This window comes from Candoia aspera, chromosome 1 (assembly GCF_035149785.1).
Source record: "Candoia aspera isolate rCanAsp1 chromosome 1, rCanAsp1.hap2, whole genome shotgun sequence".
NCBI lineage: Eukaryota > Metazoa > Chordata > Lepidosauria > Squamata > Boidae > Candoia > Candoia aspera.
Window position 1 is genome coordinate 153939297 of NC_086153.1, and position 20573 is coordinate 153959869.

Here is a 20573-nt window from a genome sequence, read left to right on the forward strand (position 1 = left end):
AAACAGGGAGCTGCCTTATATCAAACCAACCCTTCCAGCCTTGTACTCTCAAAACTAAGTGGGGGTCCCCAGGGTTTCACACACTGGTATTTCCCCAACCAGTCTGGGACTTTCTGCACCAAAGCACTGGGTTCAGTTTCCTTTCAGTATCAGCTTGCATTATCGGTTCCCTCTACACATATTTCATAGCTAGAGCTAGCATGCACAAAAACAAGTTGCAACCTTGAGCTCTTTGATTGCAATGAAGTCCTCTCTACTAGGTTTGGGGTCTTAGAAAATGTGGGGGTGGGGTAGGGAGAAGCTCCAGGGAGAAGCCCATTCTGAATGACTAATATGTGAATAGGCCTGGTCAATGCTTCAGCTTTTATTTGGACGAGCAGTGCTTTGGAATGTACAGGGGCATGAACGCAACTCATTAAAGCAACTACATCTTTTTCTCAGCTCATGCAGCAGCTGCAGAGAGGCTTCCACTGTGGCTGTCCCATCCTTTTATTCTTCAGGAAGCAGTTGAAGAACAACTTCTTCCGCAAGACTTTTAAGGAACAAGTTTGGGAGACGGGCAGATTTTTTACAATATTTACTGTTTTTAATATTTTGGATTTTACAGATGTTTTTAATGCAATATTGTAAGCTGTCTAAAGTCACCTAAGTCAGCAGCATACAAATAATTGTGATAAAGAAATAACAAACAGTGCCATTCTGGAAATAGACGTGGCTATTTTTCTTTGTGCTCCTGCATATTCCAAAGCACCTCTTCTGAATCACATCCCAAAGTATTGCCTAGCTTTGCTTTTCAGTTCTAATTCATTTGTCCTTAACTACAATTTTTACTTGCAGATCACCTACATGGACAATGGAACTGACCTGCACTGAAAGCATAACATGAATAAGACAAAAGAGCATGCTCTGTTTCTTTTTTTTTCCAGACTTGCAGACAATACCGGCAAGATGCACGAGTAACAAATGAAGGGTTTAAGAATTTAGAAACTAGGAAACAAAACCAGAGAATCTTTAAAGGGTGGAAACTGGTACTGTGTTTTGGCAACCAGAATTATTTCTGACAGTAGCAACTAGTAAGAACCACTTGTAAATTTCTGTGATGCTCAAGAAGCTGAGTGAGGTTTAAAGCTCTGTCATTCCAATTCACTTACTAAGCATGCAGGTTGGTGCTGCCCAGCCTAGCGCACAGACGCATTCAAATCCAGTAGGGGTTTCAAGGCAGCTTCCTCCATTGTGGCAAGGATCCGAAAGACAGGCATGTTCCGCTGTAGCAAGAACAGAACCCTCTTCAGCTTAGCCAAAGCTGCCGAGATGAATCACCCCTCTTACCCTCAATCAAACTACTCCCTGCTTGCTTTGGCTCCTCCTAGTTTCAATCTGGCAGCAGACCTAAGGCTCTGCCCAGCTCTGAATGCTACCAGGGTTACTCTGAAACCAATGACAGGGTGATAAGCCAGAGACCATCAGCTCACTTCACACTTCATGACCCCCTATCCCCCCTCCCAGTACCATCTTCAAGAGGTAGGGGTGTTACCCGGATTGGACTGTTTGGAAGTGCCCACTAGTTGTCTCATTGCACTACTCATTTCTGTAACCAAGTCAATTTTAATTGTATGATGACTGGTGGGCATTTCCAAATAACCCAGGCAATGGCCTTCTCCAGAAATTTTAGGTACATTATATTCCAAAATGTTCTTTCTCTCTACAAAATTGGCTGGCCATTATTGATATGCTTCATTCATTCACTCACTCACTCACTCACTGCATGCATATGTCTAATAATATGACCAGAAAATTTTTGTTAGTGGGGAATTAAAATAGAATAAATACATGAAAATAACTGTTGCAGCTGACTTTCTCTAGAACAAGAGGAACAATGTGGTACTCTCCAGCTGTTTTGGACTTCAATTCCCATTATCCTTGCCATTAGCTATGCTAGGTAAAGCAGATGAAAGCTGAAGTCCAAAGCTCTGGAGAATAACCATTTGCCTACTATGCACTGAAATATAACTTTGCATTCTCTCCCCATCTCTCATTCTGCCCAGATGATCCCTGGGGGTGCAGCCATGGTGCTTGAATACAACAAAGTAGCCACTGGAGAATTTCTTACCAATTTCACAGTTTTGTCCCGAATAGCCTTCTGGGCAGGAACAGTGGTATTTGTCAGGGCCTGTGTTGCTGCAAGTCCCTCCATTCAAACAAGGCGGGTGAGTCCCACAGTAATTGAGATCTGCAAGGGATAAGCAGGAGCCAAAGAATGAATAAGTAGTTTCAAAACAGATATTCCGTGTCCTCCACCATGCTATTCTCCGAGACAAAGCAACCAGATGTCAGCAAGCTCATAAGCAGAATATGAAAGCAAAGCCAGCAGGCCAAAAGTTTCCCAGCGCAGTTTCTACCTACCACCCCAATTTTCATGGGGTTTCTCAGCATTTCAAGTGCCCCACAGCTCCTCCTAGATCCAGCCTACCTTTATTGCAGAACTGGCCACCCCAGTTGGTTTCACAGAGACACTGCCACGGTTCGTTGCAAGTGCCATGGACACAGCCCGGGTGTGGAATGCATTTATCGCAGTACTGGCCTTGCCATCCATACTGACACCTTCAAAGAAAGAGAGCTTGGAATTATTTCCTGAAAGGAAATAAAAGGACCAGCTTGCTGGAAACTCCAAGTTTTGCTTTCCTGTTTTTAACTGCAGCATTCTTTCAGAGACTTACTCGGTGGCTTCTTGTAAACAAACAGTTTTAACCAAGGCCTCTAAAGGCAGCCTTTGTACAAAAGGATAACTGTTCTGGGACGCTCCGTGTGGAGCCATTGAAGACAAGACTACGCTATTCTGAAGTGTATACAAACGCAGGAGGGAGAGTGGGTGGGTGGACTCAAGAGATCAATCTCTGGGCCTTGACAAATGGATTAGAGAAAGGAATCAGGGTGCGAAGAGACAAGAATGAGTCAGGAGGAGCAGCAATTATCCAAAGGTCCTCATGAATACAAGGGTTTAGGGACATTTCAGCAGAAAGGCAAACAGCCAAGCAGTATGGAGCAGCTAGCTAGGTTTCCCTTCTCACAGCAACTCCGCACACAGATGAACCGCTGTTTTGACCACGCAGGCCCTAGGAGTCAGACGCTGGCATTAGGAGAAGGAAGCCGCTTTAAGACAGATGGTAACAGAAGTCCTAAGCAATGTTTCCATTCGATAATCTGTATTTCCGTACAAAACGTGAAAGGAAAGGGGGTGGGGGCTGATTTATCTCCTCCAGACTTAGCTGAGTACAGAGACCAAAGTTTTATGATGATTTTATTTAAAGTTTGGCTCAAGGCTTCTGTGAGCTTTTTTAAAATTCACCCCCCCAACGCAGATCAACGTAACAACAAAAGCTGGGAAAAATCATTTATTATCCAAAGTGCCCGGTCTCCCCGTCGTTCCCACCCTTGCTGCAAATAGACTATTTGAGAGGGGGAAATGAAAAATTTGCAAGTGTGAATTTATGGGTGAACAAAAACGGCATTTCATACCCAATATCCGGGGAGAAGCAATCACCTGCAATTACTCAGCTGGGCCTAACTTACCAAAACAAACCTTTTTCATTTGGTTTCAAAGTGATACCCTGCCAGAAAAGCCTTGTGATGAGAAAAAATGACAGGGAGATGACTGGGGAGCTAATCACTTAGCACCAGTATCATGCTTTAACTCTCCTTAAAAAACCCTCAGATGGCAAGCCACTCCCCTAATTAATTTCTTTTGCAGCAGCTTTGAGAAAGAGAGATGCTTTGATGCCACTGATAAATTCCAAACAGCAAGTATTTCAAGTCCTGATTGTGGAATCTTCTCTGTGAGCAACAGAGCAGAGGAAATGGAGGTTCCCCTTTGAATAAAGGAAAGGACCAAAGACAGATTTCAATTCTTGCATGGAACAAAAGCTTATAGCAGCTTTCCCCTCCCCTCCAAAGCTTCCTGAAATGTTGGACTACAACCCCCATCACTGGCCATCAGTGCTGGAGAGGAGGACATGATGTTGGGGAAGATGGACTTCCAGAACAGACTACTGTAGTTAAGTGCCAACAGCCTCTGCAGCATACACTGCTTAAACACGTAGCAGCAATTTTTTTTTAAAGAGCCTCCAAAACACTAACTTTATTTTTAATGCTAGGCAAGGCCCATCTTGATAGTTCAGCTCCAAAAAACAAGCAAAACTGAAGCAGAGCTAATTTTAGCAAAATAATTTATTAGGTCTTTCCACATTAACATATACCCAGCCACTATATCCTTCAAAACAGCCTGGCTTATGAAATGGGTCCATTTCATCTTGATCAGTTCATTTTTTTTCTTTTTGCTCCACATCACTTCCAACGAGAATAAGAAAAACTTCTATGCATTGTTGTTTTAGGTCTTAAAAGCAGCTTTGGCCAAGGTTTTATTTTTAAACTGTTGCATTTGTAACATAGCAGACTATGACTCATCCCAACTCAGTGGGAAAATAAGCCCCATATAGTTTGGTTTTCCCTGAGTCCAAGAATTGAGGCAGGGGTATCAGGAAGGGCATCTATGCTGCTGGAGAACTATGAAAAAAGAAGTGTGGGAAAGTTGCACCTTAAGTAAATAAGGGCAATAATGCATGTCTGGGCAGCAAGTGGGAGGCGAGAGGCACAGGAAGGCTTGAACTCTGGAAACAAAGCCTGTTGTTCTGGCTAGCAAAGAATGCGGGCAAACCCTTTAAGGCACATTGAGCTGGATGACAGAAGCACAAATCTTGTGCTGCTTTGGCTTGTGCATCTCTTGGGATCCAGCCCAACCAAAATAGGGCAAAGAAATACGACAGCCTGGTTGAGGCTGAGTCTGCACTGATAGACAGCCAGAGCCAGAAAGGAACCCCATCCCTTCGTGCTTCTGAGCGTCTGTTAGGGCTACTTGGATTTTGGCCCTACTGCCTAAGGGCCCACTCACGCCTTTCTTTTTTAAAGCAGGCACATCCCATTTCAGCAATGTCTCCACAACAAGGGCACAGGATATGGCCTACTTACCCCCCTCCCCCATCCCAGGTGGCCCCGGGAGAGGGGAGGAGTACCTTTCGCTCTCTGATGTGGAAGGACTCCCAAAAGAAAGCAAGCTCTGATGAATGGAAGAGGAAGGGCACTTGAGGCCATGGGTCTCAGGGGAGCAGCCACACCAGTTGTCCTGTTCCAGATAGATTCCTCTCTTTTGCAAACACCGTGACATTTAGCTGGTGGTGCTCCATGAAGCCACATCTAATGAGGAGCAAGTGCCCAGAGGGAGTGCAGGGTCTCCTACTGCTGCCAACTGAATGACTGTCTATCGCACAAGGGCCCTCCCTGGGTGACCAGTTGGCAGTCCCACGTATTATATTCCTTTCCAGGATCTTCTCCAGGCAGACATGGATCAACAAAGGCCTGAAAGCTGCCAGATGTTGTTTTCCGCCCACCCGCCCCCACTACAAGTAATAGCCCTGCCTTCCAAAGAGGGGCAGATGGAGTTATGGGCAGTGGCCCTCTCCTCTTCCCAAGAACCTGGCTTGTGAGAGGACAGGGCTGTACGGCACACAAATGGGGTGGAAGTCGTTGCCAGGGAGAGTAGAAGAGGGAGTTAATTGGCTCTGAGGTTAAGGAAAAGGGAGGAGTGTGTTGGCTTGCTGAGATGCTATTGGGCAGGGCTGGGGATGACTGGTCACATTGGTTGCCAGTGGAGGGGGAAGGAACAGGTCTGGTTGGCCTCCTCTTCACTGTCCTTGCCACTACTTTTTGGAATATAAAGCTATCCTCTGGATTCAGACTTGCAAACCTCCAAACCTCAAGCGGTTCCCTGAGGCCAGAGATCTTCCTCACCTCCCCAAATGCTTCTGGCTTCGGTGACTGAGTCTTGAAGTCAGACCAGGGAAGAAACTAAAAACCCCACAATATGTCTGATTACACAGTCAGCTCCTAAAGGCCCCTGCCAGCACCAGGGGCTCCCTTTCCTGTGTCTGAAACACAAGCAGCAATTACTCCAGAAAGAAAGGAAGATTTAAAAGCAAAGGTCCCTACCCCAACATTCAACAGCCTTACCTTGATGCAAACCCCAATTCAAGGATGCAACATAATCATGATTCTTGGCTTTCCAAGTCTGGCTACATGCAATAGGTTCTCTCTCTTGCCCCTCCCCAACCTGTCTGCTTGCCAGAAAAGTAGGGAGACATCAAAGAGTAACAGCAGCTCTCTGCCCCATCAAGATCTACGGACAAGATTCCATCCCAGCTATTAACCTCTCATCACTCTGAAGTCTGGCTCCCATGAGCAGAGGACCCAAGGAGGGTGCATTAATCCTGTCTCAAGAATGCTCAACTTGTGCCTATTGATGGGAAAAGTTCAGGGTAAGGAGTGGGGGTAGGAGATGGAAAGGGCTAAAAGCAGTCACATAATTACACTTACTAGAAGAAAATGCCTCGAACAGATTACAAACCAAACTTTGGCCAAGAATTTAGCTGCCACTCAGTACAGAAGGTTCACAATACATTTGACTTCCTGCCTCCAGACCTAAATGAAATAATGGCGTTCACAAGCAGCAAGCTTTCCAAAGACATCTCCCCAAAGCACTTGCTTTCTTTCCCGAGCCCTGGTGTCAAGAATATTTGCTTAAAAATTAAAAATCAAAAGTGCTGTAGTCCTACTCCTGTTTTTTTACTTTTACAGCAATCATGAATCATTTAAGGAAGAAAAGATTTCTTTGCTTTACCTGCATTCACCGGGTATCTTACAAGAACCATGTTTGGGGTTACAACCCTGACGACAGATTGCTGAAAAGAGAAAAGAATGAAGAAAATTAAACAGAAAGGGTAACAGGAGTAATAGCTGCACAAGAGAACATTTCCTGCACCTTGAATCCCCTGGAAAGTTTTTAATTGCCCAGTCAGCACTGCAGTAGGCCCCTTGGATTTAAGCCTACTAGAAAAGAAACTGAGGTAGGTAATGATTCTTCATGTCAGCAACCAACAAAGAAAGGGTCCCAACAACTTGGTGAAGGCAGGATAGCTCCATAAAAGAAATTACATGAGCCCAATGTTGAAAGTGCTAAAGTCTTTACTGGCCTGAAGCATTTTCTGTCTCAACTTAGTCCCAACTTAGCATTTACGCACCCACATATTGTAGCTGCAAATCACTTGCGTAAAAGCACCTTTCACCCACTCCAACAGTAAAATGTTTGATGATTTGCAATGGACTGAATGCAACCAGGGGACTTTCACTTGCTTTCTTAGCATTAACAAAAGAACCGGCTTCTTTATACTTGCTTGTAGGTAGGAATATGAGACAGAGCAGGCTCAGAATGGGATCTTTTTCAAACCAAGCAACACTGTAGCTAACTTTCAGGAAAGGGGTCCATGCCAAAGGTGGGCAAGGTCAAAGAGCAGGTAGCCATGGCCATTCCACTCTCTCACACATTCACACACATCCCACAACTCTTCTTGTGTGCATGAAAAGATGCCATGTGTGCAACAGTATGGTCTCCAAAGGCTTCTGAGCTGGAGCTGACTGGAGGCTTTTGCCCAGCCTAAATGGTGGGTGCAGGTATTAGGGTGCAGGGCCATTTTTATCAGAGGTCTCAGCACACAGGGAGTCATCCAACCGCAACTCTGCTCTCCCGATTTGCAACTAGGCCTTAAAAAGCTTCTGACAAGGATTTCTTAAGCAAAATTAGAGAAGGGGAGGGGAAGCCAATTAGCGGGAGCCTCATGGGCAAGAAGTTCTTAAACTGACACTCCAAAATTAACATCTGTTCTGGTTAGCAGCAGCAGCTCAGGTAGCAATCTTCCCCTATCACTCTGCCACCTGCTCCTCTGTTTTGGAGAGCTCAGAGACTAAATTTAGGACCACATTCTATAAAGTTAAGCACCCCTCAACTGAGATACGGTCCTTATGGAGGCTTTCTAAACAGAGGACACATTTGGTTATAACCCATGAAGCCTTCATGCCAACCAATGTTCTTCAGGCGTCCCCAGTCTTCTGGGGCTGGTGGTCACCTTTGGAATGTTGAGGACATACTGTGGGTGCTTGCACAAGATGGTTACTGGGATGGGGCTCATCCATTCATAAAATGGCTGATATAGAAGACAAAATCCCTGATTATGATCCTACTTGATGCCTAATCAAGCCCCTCTTTAACTGAATATCCCCTGCCTGCTACTGTCCTTCTTCCAGGAAGGTAGGAAGACTTTCATTTTTAATTTCTAAATAGATATATATATATTATGAGGCCTGTTAGGTCCCAGATGTATTCTTGGCCATAAAGCAGCTGAAGTTTTGTTTTGCGGCATGACGTCTTTCTATTTTTTTATTTTAAACAAATGAATTCCAAAAAACACAATCTCTCTCTCTCACACACACACCCCAGGTGGGCAGGGGGCTTGGCCCACACCAAGGGAGGATCTGCAAGCATGGTACTACCTCCAAGAGGCCATATTAGATCAAGTCATATGAGGTACTGAATGGAAGTCACAATATAATCATGCATTATTAAACTAAATACAAACACAGTTTGGGAGGTCTCATGGATATATCACTAACTGAGAAAGCTTAGGCAGCAATGTTAAATTTTGTTTTGTTTTGCCAGCTGCAGCTCTCTCTGGAGAAGTCAACTATTCATGCGCTAGTGGTGTCCAAGATGAATTATTATAACACAGTCTTTATGCCTTTAAAGCCAATTCAGAACTTTCACTGGTAGGGAATTCAACTGCTCAAGGATGGCTGTATCACTAGGCAAAAGCAGTTGGTTCATGCGATACCTATAGTGCCACCTGCGCTGTGGTTAAGTAAATTTCCAAGACTCATTTCAAACACAGGTTTTAATCTGCAAACCTTAGGCGATTTGATACCAAGTTACTTAAAGGCTCACTTCCATCCATACCAGCCTACCTAATCTTTTAAGAAATGAAAAGGAGGCACTTCTCATTCATCAAATTCCACTATTAATGTCTTCAGAAAATCCCTAAAAACTCATTTCTTCTCTAGAGGTTTTTAAAAATGAAGAGTTTAAAAAACAATAAATAAAAATGGCTAAGACTACAAGAATGCTACTTGAAGTGAGCATTCCTATAATGGCCTGTTTTGACATACATAAAATCTTAAATTCAATCTCCAACAATTGTAAGTATAATTGGAAGAAAGTCAGCTTGTAACCCTGGAGTGCCAGCATCAATCAATGCCAATCAAAGCGAATATTTGACCCTGGAGTGCCAGCATCAATCAATGCACTAATACTTTTGAGCAAGAATGAACACTGGCCAGGCTCAGAATAAAGTCAATTCAGTTTGAGTAGGGTCAACAGTACAGCATGTTGACATATAGTAAATTCCAGATTCAGTCCAGATATCTTCAAGTAGGGCTGGAAGAATTATCTGGAACCACTGAATGCCGCTGCCAGTCAGTGCCCACAACATGAGTCTACATGAACCAATACTATGATGCCAAATTATTTTGAGGGGGATGCAACAGGACATATATTAATAGCATCATGCCAAACATGTTTTCCAGGATCTGGTTTTGATAGGCCTGTTTCTTGTGATCTATAGCCACAATAAATAGTAGCCATTGATAGTCTTATCCTCCATTTACTGATCTAATACCCTTTTTAAGTAAGTTAAACTGGTGTCATCATTATAGTTTGCAGAAGCAAAGTCTACTGTTTATCTGCATGTTGTATGAAGTAGTAGTTTTTTATTTGTCTTGATTCACTAACCTTTTAACTTCACTGGCTAACCTTAATTTGTAGGATTATAACAGAGGAAGACAATTTCTCTATCTACTCTATCTACCTTTCCTATAGGGCAAATTTCCTTTGTTCATTATGGTTACTCTTTTCCAGCTCTAAATATCCTGAGTTAAGCTAAACTGCACACAACATTCAAAGGTAACCTCCCCATAATGCCCCTCCCACCAGCTTGGATTTTATACCCTTTTGGATTTTATATTTGTTATTGTATTTTATAATAATTGTAACGTGTCTGGTTTTATGAGATTTTAGTGTTTATGATCGGAGTTTGTTTTTATTGTAAACCGCCCAGAGTCCCCCTCTTGGGGGAGATGGGCGGTAATTAAATTTGAGTAATAAATAAATTACAGTTCTGGTAACTTTATAAGTTCATTCCTCCATATTTCCCAGCATGGAATTTGCCTTTATCACAGCAATCAAGAGACTCTGGATGTTTTTCCTGACTCTGACTCCATTTTACTGATTCCAACGTCATCAGCACAAATGTGAAGGTAGGATTTTTTAGCCAGGGTACACTGGTCATTTAATTGCCTATTCCTGTATTATAGGGATATCCTTTCAGAGCTATTGTTGGTCTTTTGTTTTTAATCACCTTAGATAATTTGATATCACCAAAAACATAGCCACCCTTGCAAGATGGTTTGATGCAGTTGCTCTTTGGGTATAATGGGTATAATGTCCATTTTATTATTTCTATAGTGCTCCTTCATGACTATTTGTTAGTATTAATTTGTTCTGATCCTATGAGCCATCTGAAGGTTTAAAATATTTTTAAATAAAAATATATCCCAACTTTGCCCAAGGTTATAGCAAAACCACTCTTCTAAGCAGATGCTTACCTGGCCTAAAAAGATAATCTCTTTGGCCTCTAGAATTTGGGGGTGGAGGATATACAGGAAACAGAACATTGATGTTACAAACCTTTGTTACAGTCTGGTCCCATCCAGCCTTCCAGGCAAGTTTTATTGCCATTCTGATCACAAGTATAGTGTCCAAAGAAATCATCTCTTGGTCGACAAAATTTGTTGCATCCAAAACCATAGTAGTGTTCATCACAGGTGACCCGGATCTGGTATTCAAAATGAGCTACGCCAGCATTTTGCTTCAAGACCTGCCACTGACGGCTTGGATTGATCATCGCAGAGCGTGAAGCTTTTTCAATAATGCTATCTGCATCTGACAGGAAAAAAAGAAAAGAAAGAAAAGAAAAAGAAAAATAAGGAAAAATCAGTAAGAATTGAACAGTCACTTGGGAGGGTCTCTACCGTAGTGTTAATTCACCCAAGTAGTCCCCCAAAACTGAAAGATGTGGAAGTTAATGTTAACAATATTGTCGAGTCTTGATGCACCAGCCTTCATTTTCATAGAAATGCAGAGCTTCTTCATCCCTTGCTGTTGTTCTCCTGATTAGCATTTCTAAACATACTATACACATAAAATCCTATGCACCCCTTATTCCTAACATATCTTATTGCTCACTTCTACCAGCTGTGCTGACAACATTCTATCCATTAAATCAAACATTTATAAAGTTAACTTTATGAATAAGAAAGCATAGCTAGAAAACACCTGCTTTGTGGAAAACCTTAACTCTAAACTTGAAGCAGAAGATAAAACCCAACACCAGCTGATGATCAACAATTGATCAAGAGGCTGGAACAGCTTTTCCAAACAAGATGAGCCCAACTCCCACATATGATGTCTTGTGTTTTATTCTGATTATTCATCCAACAGCCAGAAATCTTGCATGGTATTTATAAAGCCTTCAGGCCATATACAGTAGCAGCATTGCAACAATCTACCTGGACTTGGAAGACCAGTGCCAAAAATTTCCAGACAAGCAGGTCTAAGCAAGAGGTACTTTAAAGCAGTAAGAATTGTTACTCACTTTCCCAAATAATTTTTTTAAAGCCAGTTACGATGTTTATCAATCTTTTTAGATGACAGCTTTCAAACTACTTTAAGCTATTATTACATACACAATTAACTGTGAGTAAGCCCTACTGAACTCATGGAGTTGACTTCTGTGTGGACATACACAGGGCTGAACTGCAAAAATGCAGGTGGAAATAGAGTATCTGACAAGATTTCTCCATTATCTCTTTGAAATAGGGGCTGGTTTCCAGGAAACTCATCCTAGTTCTGAAGAAAGCCCTAAACTGCTGTGAGGCTTACCCAAAACCTGGATATTTCACATTAGCTTGGAACATTGTTTATAGATCTGTGGTATTTCACTTTGTAGTCTAGCCTTGTGACTTCAGTTATCTGACACTGCCATATGACTTGCTTGCTAGCAGCACTGAGCTGTAATATGAAAATCTTTCATAACAGCCAAAAGGTGCCTAATAATACTCAGAGCAAAAGCAAAAAAAGGAGAGGAGAGGAAAGAAAATAAAAGGGAAGAGAAAATAAAAGGGAAGATAAAAAGCTGGCAATAATGCCAAGATGTAAGTAAGGTGACATCAGGACTAGTAAGAATGACAGTAAAGCAAGACAGATTAAAAAAAAAATCTGCCCAAGCAGTTTCCTACAGATACAATTTTTAAAAAGGTAATTTCTGTTTTGATGAGTTTTGGAACAGCAATGAAAAAGAAAGTTCTGAACTTCTGGTTGTTCACTTTCTAAAGGTTAAAGCTCCCAGGTTACTTAATATATACACAACAGATTAATTTGAGAAGATGAATATCCTAGCCGTGTATTGAAAAAGCAACCACTTTTGAAGGCCCCCTTCAACTATGCTATGAACCTTCCTGAGCATATCACACACCAACAAGGCATATGAATGCGTTCAGAAGCCTTAAACTAGATTGGATGATGATAGACCTATTTAGCCTACTATTGTGAATTATAACTCTTCCATGGCTCCCCAGGGTGTTAGTAATAAATTTCTTCCAGCTCAGCTACTGATAACACCAGTTGGAAGAAACTGAACATGGATTTCTGCATGCAAATCATTTCTGAAAGTAGTCTGGTTTGCACAACAGCCATGCCAAATGTAATCCATTAAGTTACAGTAAAAGGACAAAAGTCCATTCAGGTATTTCATGCTGACTGCTCTGTTTATTAGGATATTTTATACAGGAAAGACAGCCTGCATGTTTGGTTTTATTTTTCATCATATAAGAGCTTCAGGGAGGATTATGTGGTCCCTCCAATATTGTGGGAGAGGCTTTGCTCCATTTTTAGCCAGAGTTTTATTTCCAGCATTAAAGGCTGCTTTAATTATGGGCTAATTGGGGTATTAATACTTCTGAACTAAATGCCAATCACGCTTTTAAATTGTTTGAGTTATTGCAAGAGGAATTACAATTAAAATGTGGAATAGCATTATATTCCATTAAAACACCTCCTGATTTCACCATCTGGTCCAAACACATTAGCAGCATCTAAAGCCTCCAAACTATTATCAGCACAGAAACGTGTTAGACAATTCTAAATCTACAGGTTTTTTTTTAAATAGTTAAAGAATATTGCTGAGGTAGATAGTAGCTGAGGGACGCGGTGGCGCTGCGGGTTAAACCGCTGAGCTGTCGATCGGAAGGTCGGCGGTTCGAAACCGCGCGGCGGGGTGAGCTCCCGTTGCTCGTCCCAGCTCCTGCACACCAAGCAGTTCGAAAACATGCAAATGTGAGTAGATTAATTGGTACCGCTTCGGCGGGAAGGTAACGGCGTTCCGTGAGTCATGCTGGCCACATGACCCGGAAGTGTCCTATGGACAACGCCGGCTCCAAGGCTTTGAAACGGAGATGAGCACCGCCCCCTAGAGTCGGATTCGACTGGACTTTACGTCAAGGGAAACCTTTACCTTTTAGATAGTAGCTATCTACAAGATATCTGAAATAAAATAGAATATAATTAAATGTCTTTAAAATATTACTTTAACAAAAACACTTTGACGTGTATTGCACACCACAGATAGTTCAAAAATGGCTGGCAAGAACCTAAGTACGCTGGAAGCTTAAAATGACAGGTGAATACTTATGCATAAGATTTGGACTTGCCCCATTATAGGCCAGCTTTGGCTGAATGCCCATACATTTGTTCAAATGGTTTTGGGAAAAGTAGTTAGATTGAAAGATATGAGTATGATTTTCAACTATATACCAAAAATTTGAAATTGATCAAAATATACAGAACTATGGATTTTCAGCAAAAAGATTCAGCAAAATATATATTCTTTAATGACAGAAATACAGTAATTTACAATTTATCTTCAGTTACATTCTTGGACTGATGGTAAATGTTCATTCTCTACTTATGAACTGGCTCTATGGGCCTAGTGGAAAGATTGATAATATTATGCTGTACGGTCAAGGTTTAATGCCATGTTTAAAAACCAAGCTGTTTTAATTTTTTTATGTTCTTTTTTGCATCCTTTTTCCTGCAAAGATGTCAGACCTCTCTTTTGAAAAACAGTTATGCTCAGAACCCAGACCTAGTTACTTATTCAGCTAACAGCTTTCAAAATATTTGTTCCAGGGCAGTTTGTAATGTAAATTGCACCATAAAGGCCCATTGTTGCACACTTCATTTCCCTGATAATGGAGATACCTGTAGGGCCAATTCACACATGCAAGTCAACTGGATCCCTTATGTATGGATAAAGGAACATGCTGCTTGCAACTGCATGACCTATATGTCTGCAGATTTAGCTTTATGTGAACATTAAGCTCTGAAGAGACAAGGGGAATGCAACTTATATATGCAAAATGCTCCCCCCTGCCCCCAACCCTGATATATGGCATCACTGGGCACTTATTAGCCACCACACAGGAAAAAACAGGCACTCATATAACCAGCTGCGGTAGGATTTTCCACATATCCTTTACTCCTTCTCTCCACTCCTACCTTGGCAGCTTGCAGTACCCAAAGAAAATTAGTTCAGAGCTTGACAAACCTGCCATTACTAAGCCACAGAAATGGAAGGTTAATGACTAGCAATCCAATGGCGGCAGACAGTGTAAAAAAATAAAGTCAGCCTGCCTAGAGATCCTTAGATTTTGCCACTGGCCACACTGGAATTTTACACTTTGAATCAAAAGGAGAGAAAGAAATGAAAGCAATCAGACACTGATGGGAATGTAGGGAAGAGAAGGTATGTATCAGGGGATGCAGGCCTCCAGAAATATTTTTTTGGCTAAGCTCATCACGGAATATGTTTCTGCTGCTTGGGCGGGTCAAGATCCACAGATAAAATACTGTTTTCTTGCTTAAAATAGCAGACCGTTTAGACAGGCTCAGATCATTAATCTACCTACTACAATCTGGTCTGTTATAGTGGGCTGCCTGGCTATTAAGATCCTTACAGTGTCCAATATCAAAATCCAGGGTCACTCTAGCATTTTCCAAGCAGGTATTCTGTACTGCTACCCAGGATACCTTTGGCAATCAATCTTTACTAGGGGAAAGAGGGGGGCTCAACCTGTGCTGTGTAGATCTTTTTCTCTTTGTTAAGGTAAGCAAGGAGGCTATATCCTCTCAAGTTGGAAAGAAGGGAGCTATACCTATTCAGAGGCTCATAAGGTCATTATTTATCCATCAGCATTACCATATCACATCTTCAACATTTAAAACAATTCTCAAGACCAACTTTAGGCATCTAACGGTATCCAGAAAGTGGAATACATTTTTTAAAAAACAAAATCAATGTCCCTAGGTGACCTCAACAGTTTCAGATACATAGATTTGCATCCACTTGGATTTAAAGACTATAAAGATCAGGATAGGTAGAACCAGACAGTACATCCATCTTCAAAATCTTCCTAAGGGCTGCTTAAGTTGTTAGGAAATATACGGACACTATCTAATGTTAGTTGACTTTCTCATTCCAAAAACCTAGACTCTTCATGCAAAAGATTCTAGAAACCCGTAATTTTCATATGTATCACCTCAGCCTCATTTCCGAAGAACTCCTGACAACTCTCATTGTGTTGCTGATGTGTCCTTTAAAAGATCTTCATGATATGCTCCAAGGAAGGAATGCTCAATGCTATAGGTTAGAGTGCTTTGAAAGAACTAATACAGCATCATCCAATGACCTTTGCTAGCTATCTTCAGACCCCGTCTTTTACAACCTAGCACCTTCAATTTGTGATGGATTGCAACTCCCAGAATTCCTATCCACCATGACCAATGGGATTTGTAGTCCAAATCCCATTATAGACATTGGAGCTGATTTTCTGGCAGGCATCAGACTGCCTATCCTTTTAGTACATTTGACAGCTCCTATCTGAAGGTCTAGAGAACATCTGAAAAAAGGACTTTAAACTATCACATATCTGTCTTCAGAGAAAGGAGCAATAAAGTATCTACTTGTGTATCATAGCTACTCCATACCAGCATCTAATCTTATTCAAGAACAATAGGCTCTTCATGTGCCATGTCTGGAAAGCACACTGAGGAACACAGAGAAAGATTCCCATTTGTTCTTTTGAGATCCTGGAATTTACACAAATTCAAGATTTGCTTGGACTTGAATATTTGTTGCTGAATTAATGCCTACTTGTGATCTTTTCAGAAAGCTTTGACGGGACACTATTAGAAACAAGATGCAAGACTAGACAGCTATCTTCCAGATGTTAGACTACTTCTTCCAGTAACTAATCCCAATTACTGGCTCTGCTAGATAGAAGTGCTCAGAGCTGAAACATAATTGGGAAAGTCCACTCTTTAATCTAATATTAATATGGTTTCTGGACTTTAGCTTTATGGAACAGCATTCTAGAGTTTTCAACGTAATGTTTAGTTCTTCAATTAGCAAAGACGAATTTATTGTTACCCAGTCTAAATTTTGTTTCTCCAAAAGCAATTTAAAATGGTTGTTACATAAATTAATCAATCATAGTCTTTTAAAACACATGTAAATTATGAACCAATGCCATTATTGTATTCTAATCTGTCATAAAGTTCTATGAGACCTAAGAAAATTTTGCAATAGCAGATAAACGATATAATATCGAAAGGAAGTTCTCACTGCATGGTCACTAATGTGATCAATTATGCAATACCAGATGTACTGCAAGTTTACTCATGAATAAGTGCAAAGCTCCATCTGAACTTGGTCAAACACGCTTTTCAGAAAAAGTATTTTAAGTAACTTTTTTTTTCCGTTGGTGAAGAACTTTGCTTTCAGAATGTTCAAACAAATAAAGGATTCATTGTGAAGCTTCAGACACTCTGTTTCATGAAATAAAGATGAGATCTATTCAAAGCAGAGATAGTACAAGATGCAGAATGAATAGAATTGGGCTCTTCCAGCAAACAAGAGCTTCTTTCAAATGCAGACTTTCTCCAATAGAGCCAATGTGGCAACACCTGTATAAGAGTTACTTCTCTTTCATACGTTGTTTATGCTGAGGCCAATTTTGTATTTTCTAATTTCAGTGTCCACAAATGCACTTGCTTCTGTAATGAAAGTGTTCTTGGTCATCTTCTTGCAATACAGAAGAGAACATCAAACTAATTATGATAACCTTCACCATAGTAAGGTATATCTTGAGTAAGTGTTAGCAAGCAAGTTCTCTCTGGAGGAGAGTTTTCACAACGATTTTGGGAGAGGAAGATCAAGGCTGCATAGAGAGAAATGAGAAGTACAGCCCTGCACAGTGAACTCATTGTTAAACTGTTCTCCTCCTCCCTCTAAATGGGAGTTTATTTTTATACTTACCAATTCATATATGGTAGTTTCTATGCAGAGTTATGTAAATTTCAAAAAAGGAAGCAAACACAGTTGTAGTAGTTAATGGGAAACATTTCACTCAGACATTACTTGATGTTCCTAGAGAAGGCATTATCACCCACTAACTACAATTATAAGGGGCTAATAACAATTTCTGAGCTCAGTTTTCTCTCAAGGTTGAAGAGAAGTACCCTAAAAATTTCATATCCATTAGAAAAACCGTTTGGTGAAATGGAAGTGTATGTACTCTGGCTGCATCACTCTGATGTAATCTATGTTTAGCAATGGAGCTGGCTATAAGCAGCAGTCTGAAAAAGCTGAATATTATCTTGGAAAAGGGGATCCCAAGAAGAACTACAGCCCAACTCAGTTCTAGCAGTGAGAGGAGGCACACAAGTGACTTAAAAGTGTGTGCTGGTGGTGGTGGACATGTGCTCAAATCAGTAAGACTTAGGGAGTCATTTGCTTCTGTCTCCAAACCAAGATGTAGCAATGTTAGCTTCAGAATACCATGTTGCTTCAAATGTGAAGGAAGGACCTCCAAAACGTCCCCTCTTCCTTGAACTGGATTTGCCATCTCTGGAAAGCCAGAATGGTGGCAGATGTTACTCATTCTATCTGTATAACATATCTGTCCCCTATTTAGGTGACATATATGCTACCATACATAGGGCTTCACTACTCCATACACAGGGCTTCACCTGTTTCATGACATAGCATCATGCTGCGGACCAAAAGAAAACATATTCATAAAGTGCTAAGCACATGCCATAAAAATCATACAGAAGCAACGTGCAGAGAGGAAAGTACTGTGATGACAACAGACTCTTATAGGTGAAACAGCACTTGAGAGTTTACCAAGGAAAATTAATGAGGATTGTGCAGGAGCATTTCCCTAAAAGAAAACTAGGAGGACACATATAGTGTCAATGCTACCTCACTCGTGAATTCAGATGTGCTTATAAGCTGGGATCTTCTGGAGGTTTTGCCAACTTCATTCCTGTATGGTTTGAATTCCACTGAGAAATGGAATAGTGGCTAATGATCAGCATTCACAATCCCATATGCTGGAATGACTGGACCAATGCTCCAGTTGCTTATGTTAAGCTAAGATAGTGCTAGGGGATTCTTTTGGCTTCAGTGGTCAAAGGATACGCCTGAGTTTCCTGGGCTTTGTCCACTGTCTGCTTCCAAGGAGAAGGGACAGACAACTGGGTAGGCTTTCACAACATGCTTGATCTTCATTGTTAGTTATGTTTAATTCTTCAGGGCAGACAGTCTTTTATGCCCTGCTCAGGGGAGTTTCAGATATGTTCCTTCTCTCCCTCACCTTCTTTCTCAGATCTCCCACCTGAGATCAAAGGGTTTGTCTTTGTCCAGGTTCCTATTTACTTTGCTGGAGAAAGCCTGACATTCCTATCTCACTATCTCTTGGCTTCTATTTCTGCCACTTAGGTCCCAATAAAGGACCTAGGATTAAGGCTACTCCCTGCTAGTAGCTTAATCCCTAGGGAAGACAGATACTCTCAGATGGCACATCTGTAAGGTTCGGTCATGGCAGGAACTAGGACAGCTAGAATAGCATTTACATTCCAGACCAAGTTGTAAGTTACATTCAAGGCAAGGCTGGTAGAAGACACCCAGTTTTCCTCCTTCCTTGGCAAGACCCTGACTGTATCAAGAATCCCACTCTCAGGAAAACAGGCCATTTAGGGGAAATAATGATTTCTCAGGGGGCAGGGTGTCTGAATTGCTAATTGTCCTCCCTGTCTGCTCTTTTTACTTCCTAGATATTTAATGTACATATCCTGTTCTCTGGCCCTGCTTCCCTCTTCTGACTTCATTTTCTCTCTCTCCTCTGTTTTCTCCAAGGTTTTATTAAGACTATCATTGAGGTTCCAAGTTCCAGCTCTCCCTCTCCGCTCAGCTTCAGTTACAGTACAGCCCCCTGTTCAGGCAGGCTGGCTAGCAAATGGTGATGTCACAGCCCAGTGCTACCATCCACAGTTGTCCTAGCAAGGATCTTCAGTGCCATGTGGGGCAAACTGGGCCAACCAATCCCTGCAGATGTCACAAGAACTTTCTATACTTACTGTAAAACCTTTTCAGCTTGCCTAAAATGAAATACCCTGGAGAATTTTCTGTCTCATTTTCCTTACTAACGCTCATTACGAGCCATGCAACAATAGACTAGAAGTCCAGATGTGCCTTTCCTGGCAGATAAATCCTCTAATACAGCAGGTTCCTTCTCATTCAGGAATGAGGACCACCGTGGGAAGGAAAAAATCCTTCCATTGTTGCAGCAATACGTCTATCAGAAATGTAAATTTCAGAATAATTTAAGGATTTGTCATCCTTTAACTGGTCAATCTAATCATATAGGTATCCTTGAATACTGACCTCACCCAAGATTCTGCCCAAGACTGGAGATATTCCACCCTGTCCTCTCTAAGCTGGTACCCATCAGATGCACTGTGACCACAGCAGGCCAGTTAGGAATTCTGGGAGTTATACTCCCAATACACCTAGAAGGCTCCCAGTGGGAGAAGACTGATGTATGCCCATCAGCCTTCCCTTTTCCATATGTACACACCATTCTGATTAAGAAATACATGGCAACTCTGCCACAACACAGTGAAGGGCTGCATCTTTTGTAATGCCATCATAACTGTTTACTCTCAAGTAATTCCAGAAAAGGAAACAAAAAGGGAAATGCGTACTTACTAGCACTGTCATTGTTGTAATCCCAGGCTTCAACCAGTAACGTGTAGGATCTCTGCAAGATAGTAATAGAGATTGGTCATTTTTGTAAGACACACTTATTCTACTATTGTCCTAAGTTTCATAAAGCACCTTCTGAAAACTGTTGGGTTTCTTCCTTTAAATTGTGCCCTGCCTGTAAGCATAGTTAACAGATTATAGCTGAAACAAAGGTGATCCTCTTGCAGCTGCTTAAGCTGCCTTATCCTTCCTGATTCAAGCAACTGAAGGTGAAAAGTCTCTTCTTTGTCATCCCTGATGCATCTTACATACTCAGGGAGGAAGTTACTGTCCCTTACCCAGCCAGGATTCTTGTTATGTTATGTTATGTAAAACATGCTGCATGGAAGAAAGCAGCCCTGAGAGAGGGCGATTGTT

The 20573-nt window shown here is 41.5% G+C and overlaps 1 protein-coding gene across 1 annotated transcript in view; it reads right to left on the minus strand.

Moving 5' to 3' along the window:
• Positions 1 to 20573, minus strand: part of JAG1 (jagged canonical Notch ligand 1) — a 54099-nt gene that overhangs the window by 19669 nt on the left and 13857 nt on the right. The window contains exons 3-8 of the mRNA XM_063316237.1: positions 20160 to 20211; positions 10679 to 10933; positions 6728 to 6788; positions 2471 to 2601; positions 2111 to 2230; positions 1152 to 1265 (exon numbers count right to left, since the gene is read on the minus strand). Coding sequence (XP_063172307.1) covers positions 1152 to 1265; positions 2111 to 2230; positions 2471 to 2601; positions 6728 to 6788; positions 10679 to 10933; positions 20160 to 20211 — 733 coding nt within the window. The remainder of the gene's footprint in view (positions 1 to 1151; positions 1266 to 2110; positions 2231 to 2470; positions 2602 to 6727; positions 6789 to 10678; positions 10934 to 20159; positions 20212 to 20573) is intronic.